Here is a 24651-nt window from a genome sequence, read left to right as displayed (position 1 = left end):
TCTTTTCAACTTGCATATCTTAGTTTCTCTTGTTATCACCTTAACATTTATATTCCATCTTGACACAAAGTCTTGTAGTTCTGCTCCTTGTTCCATCTTCAGGCTCAAAGAGTGAAGCTTTGTCTTTACATCTTGTTGTACTCGTTGAATGATATAGTCTGCGCTGTTGTGTTTGTTCTTAAAAAATTTTGCATTTCTCTCCAACCACACCCAATATACAAACCCATTCTGCAATAGTTTGATAGCATCTTGTTTCCCACCCTTTCTTGCACTTATCTGTACCGCCCATGCTATTTCCAGTTACCAATTGCTATGCATTTGCCTGTTATAGCCAGCGTACCTTAACAGTTTAGCCCGTATATACTGCACAAAGTTACATTCAAAGTTAAATTTCAAGAACAGGTTAAAGAAATGTCCAAATATTGGGAGTAGTGTTCTCTAACGTGTTCTTAAAAAAATCACACTAGTCTGTAATTGTCAATTAAAACATAATAAAACCGTCTATGTTGTCAAAGTTTTTGTTTGTTCAAAGGAGGCCGGCCGAGTGGTTTTGTAAAACTAGAGAGGCTAATTAAGCGTAGAATTGGCTCCCATGCCTGTGATTCAATTGGGTTTAAAATATAACACTACCGTTGAGACCAATTCACGAATCCAAGAAGCAAGAGAGAGCTCCCAAAAGCAAGCAAATGAATTAGTAGATATAGTTCAAATAAAATGCACCACGCTACCATAGTTTAGTTGAAGAGTTGAACAATCAACCTGCCTGGCATAGAGCAAATAATTGCTCTACAAAGAGTTCAGAATGTTGTTAACTGATAATATGTCTAAACTCCAAAATCATTCCAATGTAGCAAATTCAATCAAAACATTACACTTAAAATGAAGTTCCGAACAAAGTTCAGAATATAGTACGCCATCCTTTATTGAAATTTCGTAACCACAATGGCACAACCCTTACTTTTACATTTATTTAGTTCAAGCAGCACCTTTTGCTGAATTTGCTGGTATTTAGGAAAGAACAACAGTCTACAAGTATAAACAGTTTCAAGGACAGAAATCAAACAAAGACACTGCTCAGAAAATACAATCAAGACATAATATGTAAATCAAGTTAATGGCCTTGAAAACTAAATGAACATAACAACTCAGAGACCAGAACCAAGTCTGAAATAAACACCCCTTTTCTATAAGTCATTCAATTCTAAATGATCCTTAATTTAAACTCAATCAATACTACACGTGAAACTAAAATATCAAAACTAAATGCTTGAATTTCAAAATGTGACACTCATGGATCGCGTCCAGGTGATACATTTCCATATTAGCACATGCAAACTCTGCAGCTGCATAGTTATGACTATCTAAAATTTAAAGTGCGATTTCTTCTCTCTGCAGATAAACCTTCCTCCAGATAATCTGCCACATTGTAGTGTCACCTGGGCAGTATACATCTCATAATTCTTGAGGAGCCTCTTCCGATTATTGTACACAAGTTCTGTATGTTCCCAGGACTTCCCCATTCATGGACGTAAGAAATACATTACAAAACTCACACAAATGCAAGAGAAAATTCATATAGCAAGGCATTACTAACAGCTTAGACTACATAACAAGGTATAATTTAAATTACAACATGAAGATCTTCCCAGGTCCCCCGTTGAAAACAATGACTTCTACATAAGTTACCTGTGGTCTGAGGAGTGAGAAGGCCCTATCGTGCGGAGAAAATTCATTTTCAGGAGCCTAAACTCCACAACATACATTGTTCTTAAACCCATTTCTACAACAGCTGAAAGCACAGGACGTCGATGATCTTCCTTTTGGACGTCGGCAGTTCTTAATGTAAGAAATTGCTGAGGGCAAGCATAATCTCAATCCTACACTCCAACCCATTTCACCCATCTGAAAACTCGCCCAACTCTGAAAGGTAACTCATAGTCTTTGGCAACTGCAGCTTCCCTCCTGGCAGTCTCAGGTTCAGACCACACATAGACTCCACGCTCTTGCCGGCTACCAGGTACGGTATTGTCAAGGATCAGGGCTATGAGAAACGCAATCACCATGTGAAAGGAGAATATGGTGTTCAGAACATAATTCACCTACAAAATATGGGCCCAAAAGTCAGCTATGCTTCTAGACAAACACTTTCCCAAAAACGATAAACAAACAGTAACTTTTAAGCTGTCGAATATTTCAGCATTATATCAGTCCGCATCAAATCATTATTATGAACAGCAACCAGTCTGGTCGACTTGGCTGAAAGAACTATGACTCCGATAAGAACCTGAGGTCTACTGAAGACAACTCCGGGAGTTGACCTAGAATACTCTTTGTATTCAGAGAAACATTCAGTTAGGCCAAACGGGAATTCAATCACCAACAGATTAAGCATGTAATAAACTAGCTCAAGCTACTCAAAGAGATGCATACCCCGCCATATTTGCTGCGGAAAGGCCCATGAGATGCTACAGTGTATGGCTGGAAATAGTTTGGGACAGACGAGTTGGCATTGGGGGTGACACCATATTGCTGGAAGTAAGCAGGTATTGACAGGGAGAAGAATAAAGAAAGCCCAACTATGATAATGTTTCTTGAGCTTCCAGCCTCACTGTAACGTAAGTTTGACAATCCCAAAGCTGCAAGCATTGCCCACATGAAGCAAAGGAGAGCAGCAACAATAACATCTGGGATCGAAGCAATAAAACCACCTACTTTACCTGTAAGCAAGAGATTGCCATGAGCAGAATCGTCAAAAGAAATTACAGAAGAGCAGAAAATAAAGCAGCAGCAAAGCAAGTTCGAAAGATAACCATCATGGTATAGTGATGTGAACTATAATAGCTCGTACAGCTAGTCACCCTCTGCTTTAGTGTATATAGTAATTCAAGGTTCATTTGTGTTTAACACATCCAGAAAAACAAGACGGTGGGGGCTGGTGGCAATATAGTGGACAGACCATACAAAGAATATTGGGTTAACGAGTATTACCACCCCAACTAGATGAGCCAATTAGGATTCACACCACCCCCACTAGATGGGAAATTAGGGTCCCCCCCCAATACACACGGTCAACCCAATTTGATTATTTTTTAGTTAACCCAAGAATATTTCACTACTTTGGGTTGGGCTATCCACCCTGGCCTTTAGAAAAGTTAGCAAATGCAAAGTCCAACACTCTATCTGACGCCCCTAGGTAAGAGAATATCTATATGCCCCTTAGCGCTTGAGAGCTATGTGTTCAATATTTACCAACTCATCAAACATGAAACAATCTAGGGAATTTCTAGGAGTGAAACTGTAAAAGATCCTTCAGAGTTGCATCGATTCTTACCAAGGTACCATGTGTTGATGGATGGTTAAGAGAGATTCTGCTATTAAAGTTTGCTGCACAATGTTGAACATGTCTTCAGAAGAATACGTCTAAGTTAGTTGGCTTAGTTGCCTAGGCTAATGGTCAATAAAATGGGTTAGTTGCCCTAGTTTGTAGTGAAGTCGTTAGTATCTGATGCCTATATAGTTGGCATAGTTAAGTTTATTTAAAGGTAGTGGAAGTTAATAAAACTCTAAGTGTTCAGCAATCTTTTAGTTTTTCTTCACATTAGGTATCGGAGCGAGGTTATTCCTTTCAATGGCAGAGTCAAAATTTATGCAACCATCAATTCCTCGTTTCGATGGTCACTACGACCATTGGAGTATGCTCATGGAAAATTTCCTAAGATCCAAGGAGAGTTTTGGAGTCTTATTGAAACAGGGATTGAAGAACCAGCGACTGAAACAACACTAACGAACGCTCAGAAAACTAAGCTAGAGGAAAGGAGGTTGAAGGACTTGAAGACAAAGAACTATTTTTTCCAGGCGATTGATCGAGCAATTTTGGAAACGATCCTATGCAAGGATACATCCAAAGACATTTGGGATGCAATGAAAAGAAAGTACCATGGAACCGCAAAGGTGAAGTGTGCACAACTTCAAGCACTTCGCGGAGAATTCGAAACTCTAAGAATGGAAGAAGTAGAGTCTGTCTCTGATTATTTTTCGAGAACTATGACGATTGCAAACAAGATACGAATCCACGGTGAGAAAATGAATGATATTACCATTATTGAGAAGGTTCTTCAATCAATGATATCGAAGTTCGATTATGTGGTTTGTTCGATTGAAGAATCGAAAGACCTTGATGCACTCTCAATCGACGAATTGATGAGTTCGTTGTTGGTTCACGAACAAAGAATCCAACAACATGTTGCAATGGATCAAGCATTGCAAGTCTCAACCAACGATCAACCAAGAGAAGCTGGTCGAAGACGGGGACGAGGTAACTTTCGGGGAAGAGGTAGAGGACGTGTTAACAACCAAAGAGGTAATCAAGATCCAAGGCCACGGGATAAATCCAACATCCAATGCTTTGGATGTCACAAGTTTGGGCATTACCGTTCGGACTACCGAACAAATCCTTATCCAGAAGTAAATGAAGAGTTGAATTTTGCAGAAAATGAAGATTTGTAATACCAACGAAAAAACACAGCAAAATATGTGGTACTTGGACACGGGTGCCAGTAATCATGTGTGGAGACAAGTCTGTTTTTTCGCAGTTAGATGATTCTTTCCGAAAATCAGTTAAATTCGGAGATGATTCTAAAATTTCTGTAATGGGGAAGGGTGATATCAAGCTCGAAACACAAGATGATTCTCAGCAGGTTATTTCCAATGTCTTTTATGTTCCTGGCTTGAAGAGTAACTTGCTTAGTGTGGGTCAACTTCAGGAGAAAGGTTATGAGATCATCATCAAAAATGGCGTATGTCGAATCAAAGATCCGACAAAAGGTTTGCTTGTCCAGGTAAACATGACGCATCTTGGAATCAAATCGGAAGTTCTTCCCTGCTTCTCAAGTATAGTAAATGACGCATCTTGGATCTGGCATCTCCGCTACGGACACCTCAACTTCAAAGGTTTGAAGCTTCTTCGAACAAAGGGTATGGTCTCAGGACTTCCAGAAATAAATCACCATCCTCATGTGTGTGAAGATTGTGTTGTAAGTAAGTAACACCGTGTTCCATTTCCAAAAGGAGTCGCATGGAGAGCTAAGCAGTCACTACAGCTGATTCATATCGATTTATGTGCCTAATCGATCCGAAATCTAATGGGAATAAAAGGTACTTTGTAACATTTATAGATGATTACAGCCGCAAAACATGGGTGTATTTTTTGCAAGAGAAATCTCAAGTTTTTTCGGTGTTCAAAAGTTTCAAGACTCTCGTTGAAAAAGAAGTAGGAAATCCTATAAGGGTTATCCAATCAAATCGAGGTGGAGAATACAACTCCAAGGAATTCACCTTGTTTTGTGAGGATTATGGAATCAAGAAGCAATTGACAACATCCTACACCCCCCAGCAAAACAGTGTAGCGGAGAGGAAGAATCGCACAATCATGGATATGGTACGTAGCATGCTGAAAATAAAGAATATTCCCAGAAGTTTTTGGCCTGAAACAGTTTTGTGGAGCATCTATATCCTTAATCAGTGCCCTACACAGGCTGTCATGAATATGACACCGGAGGAGGCTTGGAGCGGCAAGAAACCCAATGTCGAGCACTTGAGAATTTATGAATGCATCGCATATTCTCACATTCCTGATGAAAGAAGGAAAAAACTTGACGACAAAGGTGAGAAGTGTATTTTTCTTGGTTATAGTGATTATTCAAAAGCTTACAAATTATATAATCCTATAACTAAGAAGATCCTTATTAGTCGTGATGTACACTTTGATGAAACAAATGCATGGGTTTGGAATGACAATGATCGTGGACCATCTATTCCAATGATGTTAGACAATATTGATTCAAGTTCAGTAAGTGAGGTGCCACCACTATACCCTCAAATCAGTCCTCAAAGCAGCCTTCCATCAAGTACATCTAGCTCTTAAAACAGTCCACAAATCAACCCTCAAAACAGCCTTCCACAAAGAATGTCCAGTCCACAACTCATGTCCTCAAACAATCCTTCTGTCTTGGTACGATCAAGGTCCGACCCATCCATTGCAAGACCTCGAAAAAATACTAAACAACCAATGTATCTTGAAGATTATGAGGTCAGGGGAGTTGTTCGATCAGATGATCCAGTGATATATTTTGCTTTGTATGCTGATTGTGATCTAGTTATTTTTGAAAATGCTTCACAAGAACCAAAATGGAAGGAGGCCATGAACGAGGAGATGAAAGCTATTGAAAAGAATAATACATGGGAGCTAACAGATCTTCCAAGCATGCAAACACAAATTGGTGTTAAATGGGTCTACAAAACGAAGCTGAATTCAGAAGGGAAAGTTGAGAAATATAAGGCTAGACTAGTGGCAAAGGGTTATAGTCAAAGACAATGCGTCGACTATGAAGAAGAATTTGCTCCTGTTGCTCATCATAATACCATCAGAATGATACTAGCACTGTCCGCACAAAACCCATGGCATGTTTTTCAGCTCGACGTAAAATCAGCGTTTCTAGATGGTGATCTGCAAGAGACGGTGTACATTGCTCAGCCACCTGGCTATATGAAAGAGGGTAATGAGAACAAGGTGTATCGGCTGAGAAAAGCTCTATACGGATTAAAACAGGCTCCAAGAGCCTGGTACAGTCGTATTGAGGCGTACTTCTTGAAGGAAGGGTTTGCAAAGTGTCCATATGAAGCGACACTCTTTCTGAAATATGGGCCTGGCGATAAGATACTTATCGTGTGTTTATATGTGGATGATCTTCTTTACACAGGAAATGACAAGATGATGATCAATGATGGCAGAATTTGAGATGTCCGATCTAGGAAAAATGCACTACTTCCTCTGCATTGAAGTGGTACAATCCGAAGCGGGTATCTTCATATCCCAAAAGAAATATGTCAAAGAAATCTTGGAGATTCAAGATGAAGGACTGTAATCCAGTACAGACGCCAATTGAAGTCGGGTTAAAGCTCACCAAAGAACCTAAAGGGGAGAAAGTTGATGGTTTCATATACAAGCAAATTGTCGGAAATCTCATGTACTTGACTGCTACAAGGCCAGATATTGTGCATGGTGTTAGTTTCATTAGTCGTTACATGGAGCACCCGAAGGCGATACATCTTAATGCTGCAAAAAGGATATTGCGATGCTTAAAAGGTACACTTGAGCTTGGAATTTTATACAGGAAAGGGGAGCATTCAGATTTAGTTGGTTTCACGGACAGCGATTATGCAGAAGACTCAGATGATAGGAAGAGTACTTCGGGTTATGCATTTATGTTTGGATAGGCTGCCATCTCTTGGTCATCAAAAAAGCAACCGATTGTCACCCTGTCAACCACGGAGGCAGAATATATTGCTGCAGCAGCTTGCACCTGTCAAGCGATTTGGTTACGAAATTTGCTTGGTGAAGTGGTTTTTTATCAAGTAACAAGTACTCGTATATTTTGTGACAACAGTTCAACAATCAAGCTATCCAAAAATCCAGTTTATCATGGGCAAAGCAAACACATTGATGTGCGATATCATTTCTTAAGAGACCTTGTCAAGGACGGTATAATTGATCTTCTACACTGCAAAAGCGAAGATCAAGTGGCTGACATCTTTACGAAACCTCTCAAGTTTGAAGCATTTGAGAAACTTCCTGCACTACCTTGTGTTTGTTCGTTTGAGGGAAAGAGTTGCGTGCTCCAACAACAGTGCAGGGACTTCGTAAACTGAAGTTAACATCTTTCAGCTCAAGGGAGAGTGTTAAAGTTTGTTGCACAATGTTGAACATGTCTTCAAAAGAATAAGTCTAAGTTAGTTGGCTTAGTTGCCTAGGTTAGTGGTCAATAAAATGGGTTAGTTGCCCTATTTTGTAGTGAAGTCGTTAGTATCTGATGTCTATATAGTTGACATAGTTAAGTTTATTTAAAGGTAGTGGAAGTTAATAAAACTCTGTTCAGCAATCTTTTAGTTTTTCTTCACATCTGCTTGTTATTAAAAAAAATTCAAGTCATAACTTCAGTTAGTTTCCGATTGAGTTTTACAAAAGGTGTTGGGAGACAATTCGTGTGGATTTTATGAGTATGGTGAAGGATTTTTTTTTATACAGGTTTCCTTGCACATCATTTGAACAACACTTTCATTGCGTTAATTCCTAAGGTTGTAGACGTAGAAACATTAGTGATTTGAGGCCGATTAGTTTGATAAGGAGTGCTTACAAAATCTTATCTAAGGTTCTATCTTTGAGGATGAGAAAAGTTTTGCTTAAAATTATATCACAATAGCAAGGAGCTTTCATTAGTGATAGATAAATTCTCGATGGAATTCTTATTGCTAATGAAACTATTGATGATAAGAGGAGTGATGATGCGGGTATCGTTTGCAAACTTGATCTAACGAAGGCCTATGACCATGTTAGTTGGAAGTTCCTAGACTATGTTTTAGGGAGGATGGGTTTTAGAGCAAAATGGAGAAGATGGATGTGGAAGTGTATATCATCGGTCTCCTTTTCAGTTCTAGTTAACGGGTCTCCAGCAGGTTTTTTTAAGAATTCGAGAGGTATTAGACAAGGTGATCCGCTTTCCTCGCTCTTTTTTACCTTGGTGGTGGAAGTTTAGGGAAGAATGATTTCTAGAGCTAACTCGAGGGGTGTGTTACAAGGTTTTAGAGTTGGTAGTGACATGGTCCAGATTTCTCACCTCTAGTTTGTTGATGATACTTTTAATTTTTCTTGGAGCAGAGGTGGGTCAGGTTAGATGGTTGAGGGGTATTCTTTGTTGTTTTGAGGCAGTTTCTAGACTCATAGTGAATCTTGCTAAGAGTAACATGTATGGTGTGGGGAGTGTTCCTTTTCTGAGCAGTCTTGCGTCGGTTTTAGATTGTCAAGTTGATTCATTTCCTTGTACTTACTTAGGTCTTCCTCTTGGGGCTGATGTCCGATCTAAATACATTTGGGATCCTGTTATTGAGAGATTTCAGCATAAACTAGCAGGGTGGAGGTATCTCTCGAAAGGGAGTCATTTGGTATTGATTAAGAGTATTTTATCCTCTCTACCGATAAATTTTATGTCTTTGTTTGTCACTCCCAAGAGTGTTGCTAATAGGATCGAGGGCATTATTAGAAAAAATTTATGGGATGATTATGAGGAGCAATATAGGTATCAGCTTGTGAGGTGGGAGACTCTTTGATTCACTAAAAATGTTGGTGGTTTGGGTTTACGCAGTATGGTCGCATTCAACCAAACTCTTTTAGGTAAGTGATTATGGTGTTTTGGGGAAGAGAGACGGAGTCTGTCGAGGAAGCTGATTGTCTCTCGTTTTGGAGAGAAGCATTTTGGATAGGAGAGTGGTCCGGTTTCTATACCTTATAGTTGTGGAGTGTGGAGGGCAATTTTAATGTGTTCCATTTGTTCATAAGAGGTATTAGATACCATTTTGCAACCGGAAATAAGATTTTGTTTTGGGAGGATCATTGGACAAGTGGTGGGGATTTAGCCATTGCTTTTCTTGTGTTGTTTGATCTATCTAGTCATTAAGGAACATCAATTTTGAATGTATGGTTAGATCCAAAGGAGGCTTATCTTGGAATCTTGGACTGTGCAAGGCATTAAATGATTGGGAGATCAGAGATTTAGCTTCACTAATGATAAGGCTTGATGCGGCTACCCCGAATGCACACATTGGTGATAAGTTAGCGTGGTGCCCTAGCAATAAAAGTACCTTTTCGGTCAAGTCTTTATTTTTCTATCCTTTCTTGGTTGTTTAATTCTAATAGTCCTGTTCCCATCCATGATTTTCCTGGCCCTATTATTTGAAAATCCAAACTTCTTTCCAAGATTGCTTTCTTTGCATGGTGTGCATCCTTGGAATGCATCTTCACCATAGACATTCTCAGGCGGCGTAAACATAAAATGTGTTTGGTCAATTATTGTCAGTTGTGTGGAAAGGATGGTGAGTCTGTAAATCATGTCCTTCTTTGGTGCCCTTTTACTTGGAAAATATGGTCTGTTTTTCTTCTAGAGTCTGGAGTGATTGGGTATGCTCGGGCCGGGATTGGATTTGTTTAAGGGTTGGGGTCATAGTCCATTCTCTTCTTCAAGAAATCGCATCTAGAGCTTATTACCTTTTGCGATCATGTGGAGCATTTGGTTGGAGCGAAACCGTCATCACTTTGACGACATCTCAGTTTCATTTAAGAAGACGATTCTATCGATAAAAAATTTATTATATCAGTGGTCTAAAGTCTTCAAAGAGTTTAGAAGATGTTTCTTTGAGCCTTTTGTAGCTAGGTGGGATCGTCTTATGTTCTTAGACATGGGGTGATGGTGGAGTTATTGATTTTTTCTTATGTAGTTTCTTACTTTCTTTTATTGTAAATGTTTTAGTTCTTTGTTTCTTTCTTGTAATGTAGGCCTTCTCAACCTACTTCTCCTTTATTAATGATATTTCACTTTACCGAGCAAAAAAAAAACCTTCAGTTAAGTACTTGAGTTATATTATTTCAGAAGCATATTCACCCCAAATTCTAATTACTTAATCCAAGTCTTTGCACTCTGTCATTTGGCATTCCTATTCCTGCAATGCTTTGATAATCGACACTCAGCTGAATAGAATGTTCAGTGGCAGTTGAACACCAGATGGAAGGATTGCCACAGCAAAAAACGCTTTAGCAATGATCCATTTGATCTCAGTCAACTTTACAGAAATTCAGCAAAATGTACAAACAGGGTGACAACTAACAAGAAACTTCCAGATAACATTCTATTTTGAAATGAGAAACAGGAAACCGGACCACTTACCAATAAGTGATAGAAGTATCAAAATGCAAGCGCCTAACTCAACTGATCTTCTGCTCCCCATTTTGGTCACAGCTATAGTGTGCACATTTTCAGTAAGGGTTGTAGACCCAGTACCTGTACCCCATAAACCAGCAATAATACCAGAGAGGCCTTCAAGACCAATACCTCGGCTGAGAACACCTGGAGTTGGAGGTCTGGACGCCACCAATAACGATGATGCATGATATGAACCAACCTGACCAACAGAAATTGTCAGAATAGGTATCAAGGATTGGAATCCACAATATTACATAAGTCCAGAGTCCAATATACCAATGTATAACAGCTAAAGCCTAAAACAAAGTGTACTTGATGTGTCCCAATGACAGCAGGGTGTCGATTCACAAAACTTGTATGTAACACAAAAATAATTAGCAAAAGAAAACTTCAATATGATGGAGAGATGGAGTTTAAAACAAACTCACCGAATCGACTGAAGCAATTATAGACACCACACACATAACAAGAGCCAGTTTACCGCGGAAGACAGGTGTACCCCACTGTAGTGGATAAGGAAATCTAAACCAAGGGGAAGATTTTAATGCATGAGAAGTGTCAACGCGACAGTGTTTCATCCTGGAGACGTGTTTTCGGCAGGCTTCAGATATAATATTTGAAGCAGGTACATTAATGTCGCAACCTTTGTAGGTATAAGCTCCAGCCTCCGTAAGAAGGAAAGCAACAGCCCATGTGATTGCCAGACCTAATGGTACCTGAAATTATACCAAACTTTTGTTATCAAGCCATATATCTTACCATCTAAATCACAGAACTTAGTAAACACAAAATTGGTCCATTGCAATAGCTTACCGCATAAATTAGAAATATACGATTACCAAAGACAGAAACTTTACGAAGATACTGCAAAAGAATGTGAAAGCAGATCTGTTAGATATTTGGTTCACACCCCAAGTTCCGAAGTAAAGGAAATCATAACCACTGGAAACAAGTTTTGTCAGCACCAATAACAGGTTAGTCATATGATGATGTCATAACAAAAGCGCAAACTTTAGGCCAAAGCATTATTGTAAAAGGTTCAGGGCCATTTACACTTACAAGTGAAAACATAATCACCAGCAATATCTGTATTACTCCGATCTCAAGGCATGTCCCAACTTGTGGGAAGCCGTAACTATAGAAGGAAAGTCCAACAGCAGCGACTGTTGGGGCTACAACCACTGGATTTATTAATCTGACAGGGAAAAGGAAAAAGAAATTGTTAGTGCGTACTTCAATAGTACAAAACTAAGGAACCTCTATCATGATTGATTTTCGTTAATTTTCTTTCATTGTCTTTCCTTTTGGCTCTTCAGTTAATATTGACCTCTGCCTGAAGGACCAAGATACCTCAACATGTAAAGCATAGAGAAGCAAAACAACCACAGAATACTTTCTCCAAATAGACATTTTATTTACATGACTACACTATGGTCCATCCACTATTGCCATCCAAGTTCTTTTCACTGATGAGACTATCCTAATGCTACCAAGAACTCACCAAATCCTTTGTTCCTCACAAGCATCCATGCACAAGTTGAGTATTCAGTTCAGGCGTTGCATTATTTTTATTGCATAGAAGCACTTGCTCTATTGTGTACTCAGAATATTTTTATTGCATAGAAGCACTTGCTATATTGTGTACACCAAACCAAAGTACACAATACAGTAACAAAGGGAATCTCCATGGCCATGAATCACACAAATTTACTTCGTGTAAGTCCCATTAATAGTAAAACGAAGAATACAACCAACTTTCCCAGCCAACAGTTACCCCAAATTGTTATTCATGACCTTCTTTGCAGATAAATATGTATAATACTACTGTGCAACGATGCTTCATAACATACTCAATCTAATACTATATAAGAATATAACTATCATGCAGGTGATGGAACATATAAACCAACCAAGTATAACCAACAACTCTCAAAGAAAGAAGTGAAGATGATGAGAAGCAAACCTCAAAACGAGAGACATCAATCCACTATACCCCAGTATAGCTTGAAATGCAGAAGATAAAATTATTGCCCCCTGTAGCTCCTTCATGATGTGCTTAAAATTCTGCATGAATTAGATAACTGAGGATGAGTATAGTTAAAACTTCTACAAAGAGAGAACTTGATAGATAATACCAAGTATATCACTATAGAAACATAAACAATAATACATAAGAAGCAATCCCAACAGTAATGGGGAACAAGGGTGTGGAAAGAGATAAAAGGATTCGGAGATTCTCAAAAGGGAGATGAGATTAAATAACAAGAACTGTAGAGTTTAGAGAAGAATAGGTTTTCGGGAGATTTGATATTTCGATTGATTAATAATTGGATGATTGTAAACAAACTACAATGGGCTCCTAATAAAAATAACCCCAACTTGATGAACAAGAAACAGAAGTAAAGGAAACTACTAATAAATCAAGTTCCTAATTCTATTAATATAGATCCTAAACAAAATAACTCTAATGGCACCCTTATTGTTCTACATCAAACAGACAGCAGCTTATTTATCTCCATTCTATATATCTACCAACTAATAATCAGAGTTCTCTTCACGTTACTAGGATATAACAAATATTTATATACCAGACTAAACGATCCACCCGGTTTCCAATATACATGTTTCCTTGTCACTTTTAGCTCCTCAGTTTTGTTCATTGTTGATGAGAAGGGATCTACAGTAATCTGCAAGGTTTTTTTCCTAGGAGCTGGAGAATTTTAACTGTTAAAACAAGAACAAAGGCTGCCTTTATCTAAAACGAACCCTTCCCTGATACATATCATTCTGCTCACTCTGTGGCAGTATTGAGTAATGACATTTCTCTGTTGAAGGCTTCCTATTTGTGAATTATGAATATGGAGACCAACATAGGGCTCTTTTCTAGACATTCTTGAAGAGGTTCTCTTTTATATCGATGAAGGGCTTTCTTTTAAATGCAGACTAAATGTTCTCAATATTAAAAGACAGCATTTGTAGAGTTCAGGCGTCAACAATCTGTTTCCATATTTCAATGCACTTCTAACAGATTTATCATTTATGTGAAATTGAGCAGTGTTCTGACACTTCACCCATGTTGGACACAAACAAATACAAGAGAGATTGTTATTTCTTCCTAGTCTCAACACTGCTAGGTATTTCCTAAAAACTGCAACCTAAGACATCTCTGCAACTGTAACTAATCAGGAACTTTCAATAACTTAAGGTACCTTACTCCTATCTGAAAGCTGTTAATTTACTTACAAGGCTTTTTAAAGTGAAAAAGTGTTTCCAAAATATAATCATCCAATGACCCCATTCAATCTAATACAATCCTCAATGATGCAGCTACCTCAGCAACTTTCACATTACATCTACTACCATAATGGCACTGTTGAGAAACAATAGATTTCAAGAATCTCTAACTCATTTGCTAGACCTCTTTGATTGCATTCACCAATAGTCAAAATGTCTAATGTTCCTCTCCCACTAGAGACCCCACAAGATCGCAAAAGGAATGATGTTCCATATCACAACCGTCAGAAGAATAACATAAGCTTTCTATTTTAGATAAAGATTCAATTAGTCCATAACTAAAATCCCCAAACTCCTAAAACTTGTGTAGTGTGTCTCACTTCTTAAATAAGTTTTGTGTCGATTCCCCACAGCGTCCTTGATAAATGTATTGTTTCTATCATGCAAACTTCTCATCTCCACTAACATGACCCCAAAAAATTATATCGATTAGTCATGAAACCAGAACTAGCTTTCAAAACTCCATGTAAAGCTGCACCATAATCAATCGCATCTTGCAACACAGTCTTCTCCATAAAGATGCTTCATAAAGCTCCTCATATCTAGGATGATAAATGTGATACCTCAAGGAGTTATTCTGAAAGGTCCCAAATCCGTAAAGACTGAATGCTGCACCAAGAGTTTAAAGCCACACTGCCACATTAGTTAGAAACCTTCCAGGACCTGGGTTCCAAAGTGATTGAGCAGACACTACTTATCAAGGCCTTTTTCAAAAACAAAATGCACAATTATCTGCACGAAAGTGGTTAAGTGGGAACGTCATTGATAGTTAAGTGGGTCCCACTTCATAGAGGTGTATCGGAGTCGCGGACAACTCGTCTTAAAGGAACTAGCACACTAACACGATGTGCTGGAATGGCCCCTAACCCAAATAATGAAAAGGATGCACCAGGAATTAAATCCCACATTTGCTAGGAACAGCCCAAGACGTTAGTACACAAAAGATTGATTGCACTCTGCTAACCACAAGTTCCTTTCGAGATAACCCCGCACCTCTATTAGGGATTTAGGGAGATGGTTAAGAAGGTACACTATTGGCGGGACAGTGTCTTAAGAATCAATAGCCCATGTCCCTAAACAGGGACAGTGTCTTGGCAAGAATCCCCAATAATCCCATGTCCTCCACCAGTAAAAAAAAAGTGCAATTATACAGTTTTTCTCCCTTCACCAAATCCCACAGTTGGCACGGGATAACCCCCAACCAATCCACCTGGATCCTCCACCAGTAATAAAAAAAAAAGTGCAATTATACATTAGAATCAGTTAAATTGTTGTAAGAAATGTTTGAATCTATAAGGATCTGCCCATCAAATATTTTTCAAAAGTTAAACAACTGCCGCCCCTACAAGGGTCGCCTCCCCAAACTCATATTTCTGGATCCGGCCTTGTCCTGCACTGTCTATGACTCTATGAACGTTCAAAACCCTCTTGTTTGACTCCAACCAGATGTTATAATGCTATCCAATTACCTGTCTATCCGTTGACAAGCACAATGAAACTAAGAAATTCTTTACTGGACCTGGACAAACCTCAAAGACCACCAATAAGAACATAAAGGTACTCCAAACCCACAAAGAAAGAAGAAAATGGCTGAGGGATAATTAAAGGAAACACAAATAGCAACACTCATCAAGTGATGACCAAAAGCATGACAATTTATTTTTGCTCTCTATTCAGCAACTTTATAGTAAAGCTAACATGTCCATTAATATATACTAATATACTAGCATGCTTCGTTTCCATTTTCCGTTCAGACTTCAGACCTATCCCAACACTAAACAGAAGTATGTGCATCTATCAAACAATGTATTCATACAAATGACTGCTTGACACAATACACAACACTAAAATAGAGGTAAATCTTACTTCCTTTAAACTCCAAGCACATTTCCATATAGCAATTTAACAGACTGTCGATAAATTGGAACACCGTCGTGTCTAGCTGTCCCAACTATAATTACTGTACTATGGAGGGATAACAATTCACCAGCCCATCTCAATCGAGAGTCCAAAAGAATGTCAGATATGAAAAATCCTAGGAAATCTCAAATTGAAACAGTAAAACTGTAGTTTCTGTGGGTTATACATTTCTGAGTTGTTGCACTAAGTATGCTTAGTATAATTAAAAACAATCAGATAGAGAGCAATAATCTTACATGTCCTTTCTGTCCCTGAAACTCAGGGGAGTTAATTATTGCTAAAACTGGAGCCAAAAAAACAAATGACGGACCCTGTACCAACGGCAATCTCGATCCAAAATATGAGTTCAACAATGTAGTCACTCCCGATACAAAAAGCACAGTAGACACCACCATAGAAGTATCTTCCTGAAACATAAATCCCAACTATCATCACCTCAAAATTCAAAAAAATAAATAAATAAATAAATAAAAAAATCAATAATACTCACATGACTACCACCCATTGCCGGAACAATAACCAACGGAATTAAAATCAACGAACCCAATATAGATAAATAATGCTGAATGCCATAAAACCCGATTGGCACTGTAACAATGCACACACAAAAACAAAAACCCATCAAAACCAATATCTCAAAAAAAAAAATGAACAATATAAGCTAAAAACTCGTGAAATTATACCTAGTCCAGGAGTATCTCTAAGCTCATACTTCAAATGAGAATGACGAGAAACAAACCCATCATCATCATTAACCGGTAGTCCCTCCCCACCATCCTCATCCCTACTTGCTTTCACCACAACCGGAACCGGATCAGTTCTAAGTTGTCCATTAGGTACAGGATCCGTTTCTTTTTTCTTACTGACTACACCATTCGCTGTCGCTGTCGTGTCGTTGTGTGGGTCGACCAGATTCAAGATCTAGTGGAGTAGGTTTAGGAGGTAAGATCTGACCAGAGTTAGTAACATTGGCTTCACCTGAAAACTTAGGTTTGAAACCACTTCTTTTAGCCCATGATGAAGAAGGTTGGGTTGATTCAGGTGGTGCAGGTGGCCATGGACCAGGTCGAGGACGTTTAGTTGGTTCGATATTTGACATTGTTTTTAGAAGTGCATTGGTGAAATGTGTGTAGATCTGTTTTAAAGTAGTAGTAGTAGTAGTAGTGTTTGGGAAGACAAAGTAATTAAACAAGAACGAGTACCAACAAGTAGAGCTAAACTATTCTCACTGTCACAAAAGTACTAAACTAGACCACTTCACTTCGCCTGCTGGAGTGTCAACTACTCAACTGTGGACTTTGGACTACTGTTAACTGTTTAGTCACAATTAATGAACTGCACCGTTTTTTTTTTTTTTTTTCTGTTTTTATCTTTCTTATAGAATGCCACGATATGTATGTATGTTGTCATGTCTCCCGAAACATATGATGGGAAGTTCAGCTTAGTTGTGAAACAAAATCCTGCGCGCCAAACTGCTAATCGCCTGCTACATCTTAAACTTAACAGTAAAACACAACCCAATTTGCTGAAATTTTAAAGATTGGTGGATGATTGGTCAAGGACACGATTTCAACAATTTTTTTTTTTTTGAAGATTTGGTGTTGATGATTGAATTGGTGTTTTCATTCAAGATGCCAGCTTAGTTAGTGTAAATCATCAAGTGTCATTGTACGAGATTGGTGAATAGGGCTGGAAACATTCCAATATTCCAATGTCAGAAAGGATTCATCATCATTCAAACGGAGTCTAGGAATTTCGTTTTTTTATAAAATCGAAACGAAATTGAAATAACAGTATAGGGTTGAAAAAGTGTAAATTTCAAAATTTGGTTGGAATTTATCAGAATACCAGTTGTTGGGACTCCCGGCAATTCCGAAATCCTTAACTACTTTTCCGATACAGATATTTTAGGGAACCGAAATGTCCGATATAGCATAATACATTATTATACATCATGGATACGTCTTCAAAAGAGGGTAGATCCTTTGTCTTAATTTAATCGGGGACCTCTCATTGCGAGTTGTGTATTTTGGACAGCCAATCCCACCATCCCAAGTCCCCAACTGTAAACTTGGTCTAATTAAGGTCTAATTAAGAGTTAAGACAAATGCAATGTGGGATTTGTGGCTGCTGGCGTCTTGTACTTGGCAAAAGCTACGTTTTAGACTGTTTGCAGGCACAAGCGGTTGCTAGCCATCTTATCCACTGCTCTTGACCCATCTTTTGTTTTCAAAATAAAAAGCGTCGAATCAGCATTATTGAGAAAACAGTTTATTGTTTAATCAAACTACATCCATCTGTAATAATAATGCTGTAATGGGAGCTATCATCGATCGGCTAGTTCATTTAAGCCCACGGAATGGGACATGCTAATTGAATTTATGTGTAAATCTAACACAATTCAATTATCTGAATCTGAAAGAGGTTGCCAGCCGGATATGAGTGTAGATTGAGTCATGACACCATTGTAGAAAGCAATGGATTTTGGCCGTAATAATATTGCATGTTTCATGATGACTTAGATCGATAAAGTCCAAACATAACAAAACAATTTTCTAATTAAAGAAGGCCCTGCTGCCCACAGTCCCACACGCTCCAAACTCATCTATATCCAAAACCAGTTAAGATTCTACAGAGTATATCCACATGCAATTATGTGAGATTCTATCTCTCACATTTCAGAGGTGGTATGCTTTATGCTTTATGTATGATGATTTTAGCATGTCAACCGAGGGCAGTGGCGGAGCTAGGATTATTGGTAAGGGTTAGCCACTTCAACACAACTAACAAAAAATACACACTAACACACTCAATTTGTCCTTCTTTTTAAATCTTCGAAATTACAATTAACATCTCATTTAGCTTTAGAAAATTAAAATTTTAAAAATAGAAAATATTCCGTATATATGCTTTAGCTAGGAAACCACTTCAAAACTGTACAATTTACAAAAGCAAATAATTTTTAGGTTTGTCATAAGAAAAATAGCGGAGGCAATGGAAAAAAAGAAATTGTCACCACTCAATACGGCAAAAATATTGTAAAATGGTAGAATTTAGTATATTTCTTTTTGTCTTCACTTACGCGTTTGCTTTAATTGTTTTCGTTCTATTCCAAAATTTCAATCAATGTCTTAAAGTGGATTCAAAACTAATTTCATTACAATAAACAATCAAAATTACTGTAGAAACACATTCAACACAATAAATTATCATGGATTCGATTAACCGATATAATTCATTACAACCAATATAAATATGTAAAAATATCAAGGAATAAAATGTTTAGATAACATACCAATGAAAATATACTATAAAATATTGGGACGTGAGTGTTGTTTTTTTTCTTCCTTTTTTTTCCTACCAAATAATTACAATAAATGTTTATAAAACTCGTACCAAAAGTATCATTCTGGGAATGAAAAATAAATATAAAGAACAATCCGTGAGAGTTTTTGGTATGTTATGTACGATGTAGGTGTAGGTTAGGTAACAAATCAAAATATTCATATATATATATATATATATATATAGTAGTTTTTCTTTTTCTTTTCCAAAATTTGAGGGTGAGCCAGGGTGTATCCTGGGACCCCCCTAGCTCCGCCACTGACCGAGGGTGAAACTATTGTTAGGTTGTTGGATTTCAAAGCATGTTTCTAATTCTAATTGTTGGGTTTTTAATGCTCCAGCTGTCCCAAGGATATCCTTATATGGATGAGGTTCCGTGGACCGTTGGATGTGTAATCCAATGGTCTGAAAATCAATAACAAAAAGAATGTGAGGGAAGATGAAAGGATGTTGCATTTCCAGACCGTTGGATCGTCTAATGGTTGTGGACATTCTCAGGGTAGACAACCTTGGTTTTTAAATGGTTATCTCGTTGAGAGATTATATAACAATCCCAATTTTTAAACAACATAAATTATATTATTTGAATTGAAAATAACTATTATATTATAAAGTCTAGCTTATTCTATAATTTGTTTGGCTATTGTTGATTTTTCAAAATTATTTTTACTTAAATTGTATATTAGAACTTGTGTGGGTATTTTATAATCATTTTTGGGCTTGAAAACATTGTTAAAATGTACCCATTCATATAGGTATGGACCTTGGGTGTTTTTAGACTCATTTGAGGCTCAGAAGTTAACTTAAAACATTGAATAAACAATACTTGCAAATTTTATCTGTAAAAATATTATTATTCAAAAACAAAACCCTAACCTCCATTAAAAATAATATTTTTCATTGAAAGAAATAAAAATAAGGGGAAGAAGAAGAAGAAGAAGAAAAAGGATTGGAGAAAATGAAGCATGAGTATTCTTTTGCAAATTCAATTTCAGGTGAGTAGACATATTTTTATCAAAAAAATATATAAATCATTTTTATGTGATTTTTATCTTGTTTGCTTCATAATTGTTTCATCATCATTTTATAAAAGTTTCGTCTTTAATTATGAACGTTTGATATTTGTTTTGTAATTTTAAGTGTCGTTTGGAACGGTGATATGTTTGCAAAATTCTGCACAAGTATTGACTTGTGACTTGAATTCAACTAATTAGATGATGTAACTAGTTTTTCGACATAACTAAACAATTTTAGTTCTCTGAATCATCTTACATTTCCAGTTGGCCTTGACTGATTCCAGTTGATAATATATTTGATGTGAATTTTACAAAAAAGTGTGTCAGAAAATTTAATAGCAAAATTTAAGTTGTTGGGTCTATTCCATCACATAGTTTAGGGTACATACTAAACAAATTAGTGTTTAGGAACTTTTGTATTGAAATGAATTTTATGTCTAATTTTCAGAATGGTATAATTTATTCAAAACTTTGATTATACGAATTCTCTATAATTTTTAGAATAGGCAAATGTCAAACTGTCCTAACCAATTTATCATGCATAAAACAATATACGTAACTTATTAGTGTAGGCTTTAGTTGTACAATAAAAAAAATATAATGATCATGCAATTTATATCGTATTAATATTTCAAATAAATGTATATTGATTAAAACTATACTATACTATATTAGTTATTATATATTAGTTATTGTGATAATTATATATGAACTATGTTAGTACTTAATTGTGTACGTGATTGTGGTTGCTTAAAATGTATTCACGAGACATTTAACTAATGTGTTATTCATGATTGAACCTTTTAATATCTATGATTTATATAATTGATAATGAGGTGAGTTGATTAGTTATTGTGTTTGGAATCGTTAGTAATGAATTATTATTTGAGACAATGTTTGTTTTGTAATAAAAATATTATAATAAATGAGAACTCTTGAGTGTTAAAATTTTGGTGTAAAAGTGTCTAGTGTAAATTTAATGTGTCACCCACGTCTTTAGACATCTCCACGCCTCTTTGATGAAAATAAATGAAAATAAATGTTTATGACTAATGATGTCATGTGAAAAGCCGCCTTAGAGAGGAACTAAGTCATTAGCCTTGTGAGTGGGCTGTATTCCTTGAGTGTACGGGAATGTAGGTCTGGATTCCTTGAATGTGGTGGGAATGACTTAAGGTATTCATTGAATGTGCCATGAATGACGTGTTAGTGTTATGATGGGTATTCTTTGAATGTGGCGGGAATGACCCAAGGTATTCATTGAATGTGCTATGAATGACTTAATATTTTGTTATGCCCAAAATAAGCTTTGTGTATGTGTATGGAAATCCCAGAGATGGTTGTGACTCACAAGTTACGAGTTTACATGATTAAAATATGTTTTCTGGAGGCGATATCCCCACTTGGCACATATGTCTTATAGTGGTACTCGGTGTGAGTGGGGCACACGGATATGTGTGATTTGGCAAATGTGTGAAGTACAAATCGTGGAGTATTAACTAAATATAATGTTGGATTGTGTCTTTTAATAAATGAGTCAACGAGATAATTAATAAGCAAAGTAAAAATATTGATTTTACGTATAACTGAGTTATTGCATATGAATATTTATGTATTATGATGCATATGATTTCTTTCAAAAAATATATGCGTGGTTGGTATGAGTTGATACTCACGAGGGATGAATGTACTCACTAGTTGTGATATTTTCCTCATTCTCACAAATAGACGAGTGGTTAATTAGTAAAATATTGATTTTAAGTATGATGGAGTTATTGCATATGAATATTTATGTATTATGATGTACATAATTTCTTACACAAAATATATACGTGGGTTGTGTGAGTTGATACTCGCGATGGATGAATGTACTCTCTGGTTGTGATTTCCTCGTTCTCATATAATTTCTTATGAAGGAATATACCTGAATGTGATTAGCGTGATATGATGGATAGGGTGGTGTGATATGAATGTTAATATTGGCATTATATTATGTCATATTATGTATACTCATGATGGTTGCAGTGAGAGTGAAATAAATGTAGATTTGTAAAGATTACGTTTGGGAAATCTAATTTTGTTTTGCAGGCGGGTATGACTTATTAACTTTTTATGTAGAGACGCTGTCCTACCCTAACACGTAAGCGGTTATAGGTAAGATTTTAATTAAATTAATTTACAAGATAATGAGATTGAAATATTACTTGAGAATAAACTACACGCCGTTTTGGAAAACAAAACTATCTTGTCTTCTAAGTTGAAATAGTTGGTAATGTTATATTTATTTATTTGGAAGATAGAATGTAGTAGTGTATATTTTATTTTAGTCTTACTCATACCAGCAAATTCAATTTGCTGACTCATGTTTGTTTTGTTTTGCAACGTGGGTGTGTTATTGGAAACATAGATGGTAGAATGCAGTGGATGACAACGTTTGATTTGGATTCGTTTTTAGAGCTTTACTAGTTTAAGTTTTCTGAATTGGAAAGTTTTGATTTGACACAGATGTAATATAGTTGGTTAGCATTTTTTTTTTTTTTTTTGAAATTAAGAGTTGTTTTTTTTTTTTTAATTTGATATATTTTTTTTTCTATATCGTGTTTAGTAATGGGTTATTAGGGTTTCGTTTCATCCTGGGTTTTCAGAAGATGGAATAGGGTGTGGATAATTTCCTATTTTTAATTTTCTGGAAATTTGGGGTGTGACAGATTACGTCCTAAAGACAAAGCCCAATAATAGTTTCATCCAAGTACATTCTAAATTTTAATTACGGGTTTAAGGAAAATCGGGCTGACCATCAACAATCTTTACTAATAATTTCGATTTTATGACAAATATTAATTAATCATTTCAGCTCAATAACAAATGGGGCTAACATCATCATATGACAATATAAAATTACACAGTTTATTTATTTTATCTATGTAACTTTAAATTTTATTTTCATATGAAAATGTAAATTTACATATGTACATTTGTATTTACATATGACATTGACAATGTACATTTACATAGTATTTTTCGCAATTGAAAAAGTCTGTAAAATTATATTTACATAACTGTCTTGTGCAAATTTAAATTTTCATATGTAACAATGAGAAATTATCGACCACTCTAAATATGGGTTTTCATATAGACACCATTGATTTTACCAAGGGCACCACACACTAACCACAAAACAAATAGGTCCTATAATTATGACTGGAAAAATAATATTTAAAAAAAGTTTATTAACAATCAAAACACAAATTTTTTTTTATGAAATTTATATAATATTCAAAATCAAGCAAGAAAGATTTGTAGAACTTATCTCTAATTGAAGATACTCATTGATTTATTTGTTATTATTTAAAAAAAAAATGATTGAATTATAAAATTTATTAAAGTTTGGAGGAACCCCAACATGAAGACAAATAAGTCTCGTAATAATTTACGAATCAAATCCATAATCGTTTTTCTATATTATTACAGTTGAAATCAAAACAAAACATTTAATGAAATTATTCAATCGCGCATTTGAATATGCCCATTCGTTCAATTTTATGGAAGACGATAAATTTTGTCGATATTGAAAAGACACATTGATTCAATGGAACATAAGATAAAACCAAACTAATTAAAATTAATTAATATTTTTTATAAAAAAATCTTAAGTGGTGCCTATTCAAATTTCAAGTCGTATTTCATTTGGTCTTAGGATCCGTTTGGTTTCGTTTTGGGAGTAAATGACTTAAAAATAAGTGGTGCATTTAAAATATCGACAACCATTGAAGATTTACTTTTTACTACAAACTGAGTATTTTTAATTTATTTTTTGGTATCTACGAACTAAGCTAGCAAAAACTGGTTTCAAAAGACACATCTATCTAATAAAAAAGTCGCAGACCCCATCCAATGGTTGTCATTGTTTTTCAACAAGCTGTGACATGGGGGAATATAGGTGCTTAAAGGGTGGTGCATCTAGTTTGTATCACAGTTCAACATCTAATTTACTTTCTTGATATGACCAGGGGGGTGGGGGTGGGCTACAACACACCCAAGCTTTTGTCCAAAAAAAAATAATACTAGTGTTCAAAATATAAATTGAAGGCAGAAAGCCAGCAAAGTTAGCCCAGCCCAATAGCCCATTGACTTATTGATCCCAGTCGCTTAATCAATACGTGGGGTCAAAATAGAATGGATAGATTCGAAAGTTAGAAAACGAACCGAACAGAGATAATCTCTCGATTAACTTACTCTGAAGTCTAAAGTCTAAACTCTCGCCTCTT

At 36.3% G+C, this 24651-nt stretch overlaps 1 protein-coding gene and 1 pseudogene across 1 annotated transcript; one reads left to right on the top strand and one right to left on the bottom strand.

Annotated features, from left to right (window-relative positions):
- Window positions 1-1165: 1165 nt before the first annotated feature.
- On the bottom strand, window positions 1166-17749 carry NAT12 (nucleobase-ascorbate transporter 12). Its single transcript, XM_086570285.1, has 10 exons — window positions 16706-17749; window positions 16513-16610; window positions 16259-16429; window positions 12772-12872; window positions 11868-12003; window positions 11622-11672; window positions 11237-11524; window positions 10773-11007; window positions 2431-2717; window positions 1166-2099 (listed from the first exon to the last, which is right to left on the bottom strand). The coding sequence occupies exons 2-10, from the start codon at window positions 16525-16527 to the stop codon at window positions 1878-1880; spliced, it is 1506 nt and encodes a 501-aa protein (XP_086426411.1). The 5' UTR covers window positions 16528-16610; window positions 16706-17749; the 3' UTR covers window positions 1166-1877.
- On the top strand, window positions 3500-4639 carry LOC147486935 (uncharacterized; annotated as a pseudogene).
- Window positions 17750-24651: the final 6902 nt, after the last annotated feature.

Source organism: Coptis chinensis, chromosome 7, assembly GCF_015680905.1.
Source record: "Coptis chinensis isolate HL-2020 chromosome 7, ASM1568090v1, whole genome shotgun sequence".
Lineage (NCBI taxonomy): Eukaryota > Viridiplantae > Streptophyta > Magnoliopsida > Ranunculales > Ranunculaceae > Coptis > Coptis chinensis.
The sequence above is the reverse complement of the archived record's forward strand: the minus strand, read 5'-3'. Positions and strand labels throughout refer to the sequence as shown.

Bases quoted from the DNA above. Each gene is read 5' to 3' on its own strand.
- NAT12 (XM_086570285.1), bottom strand. The intron at 12,004-12,771 runs GTTTGCTTCTCA...TTTCCCTGTCAG, and splicing joins TTGATGTCTCTCGTTTTGAG to ATTAATAAATCCAGTGGTTG. The intron at 11,673-11,867 runs GTAAGTGTAAAT...ATTCTTTTGCAG, and splicing joins TGGTGATTATGTTTTCACTT to TATCTTCGTAAAGTTTCTGT.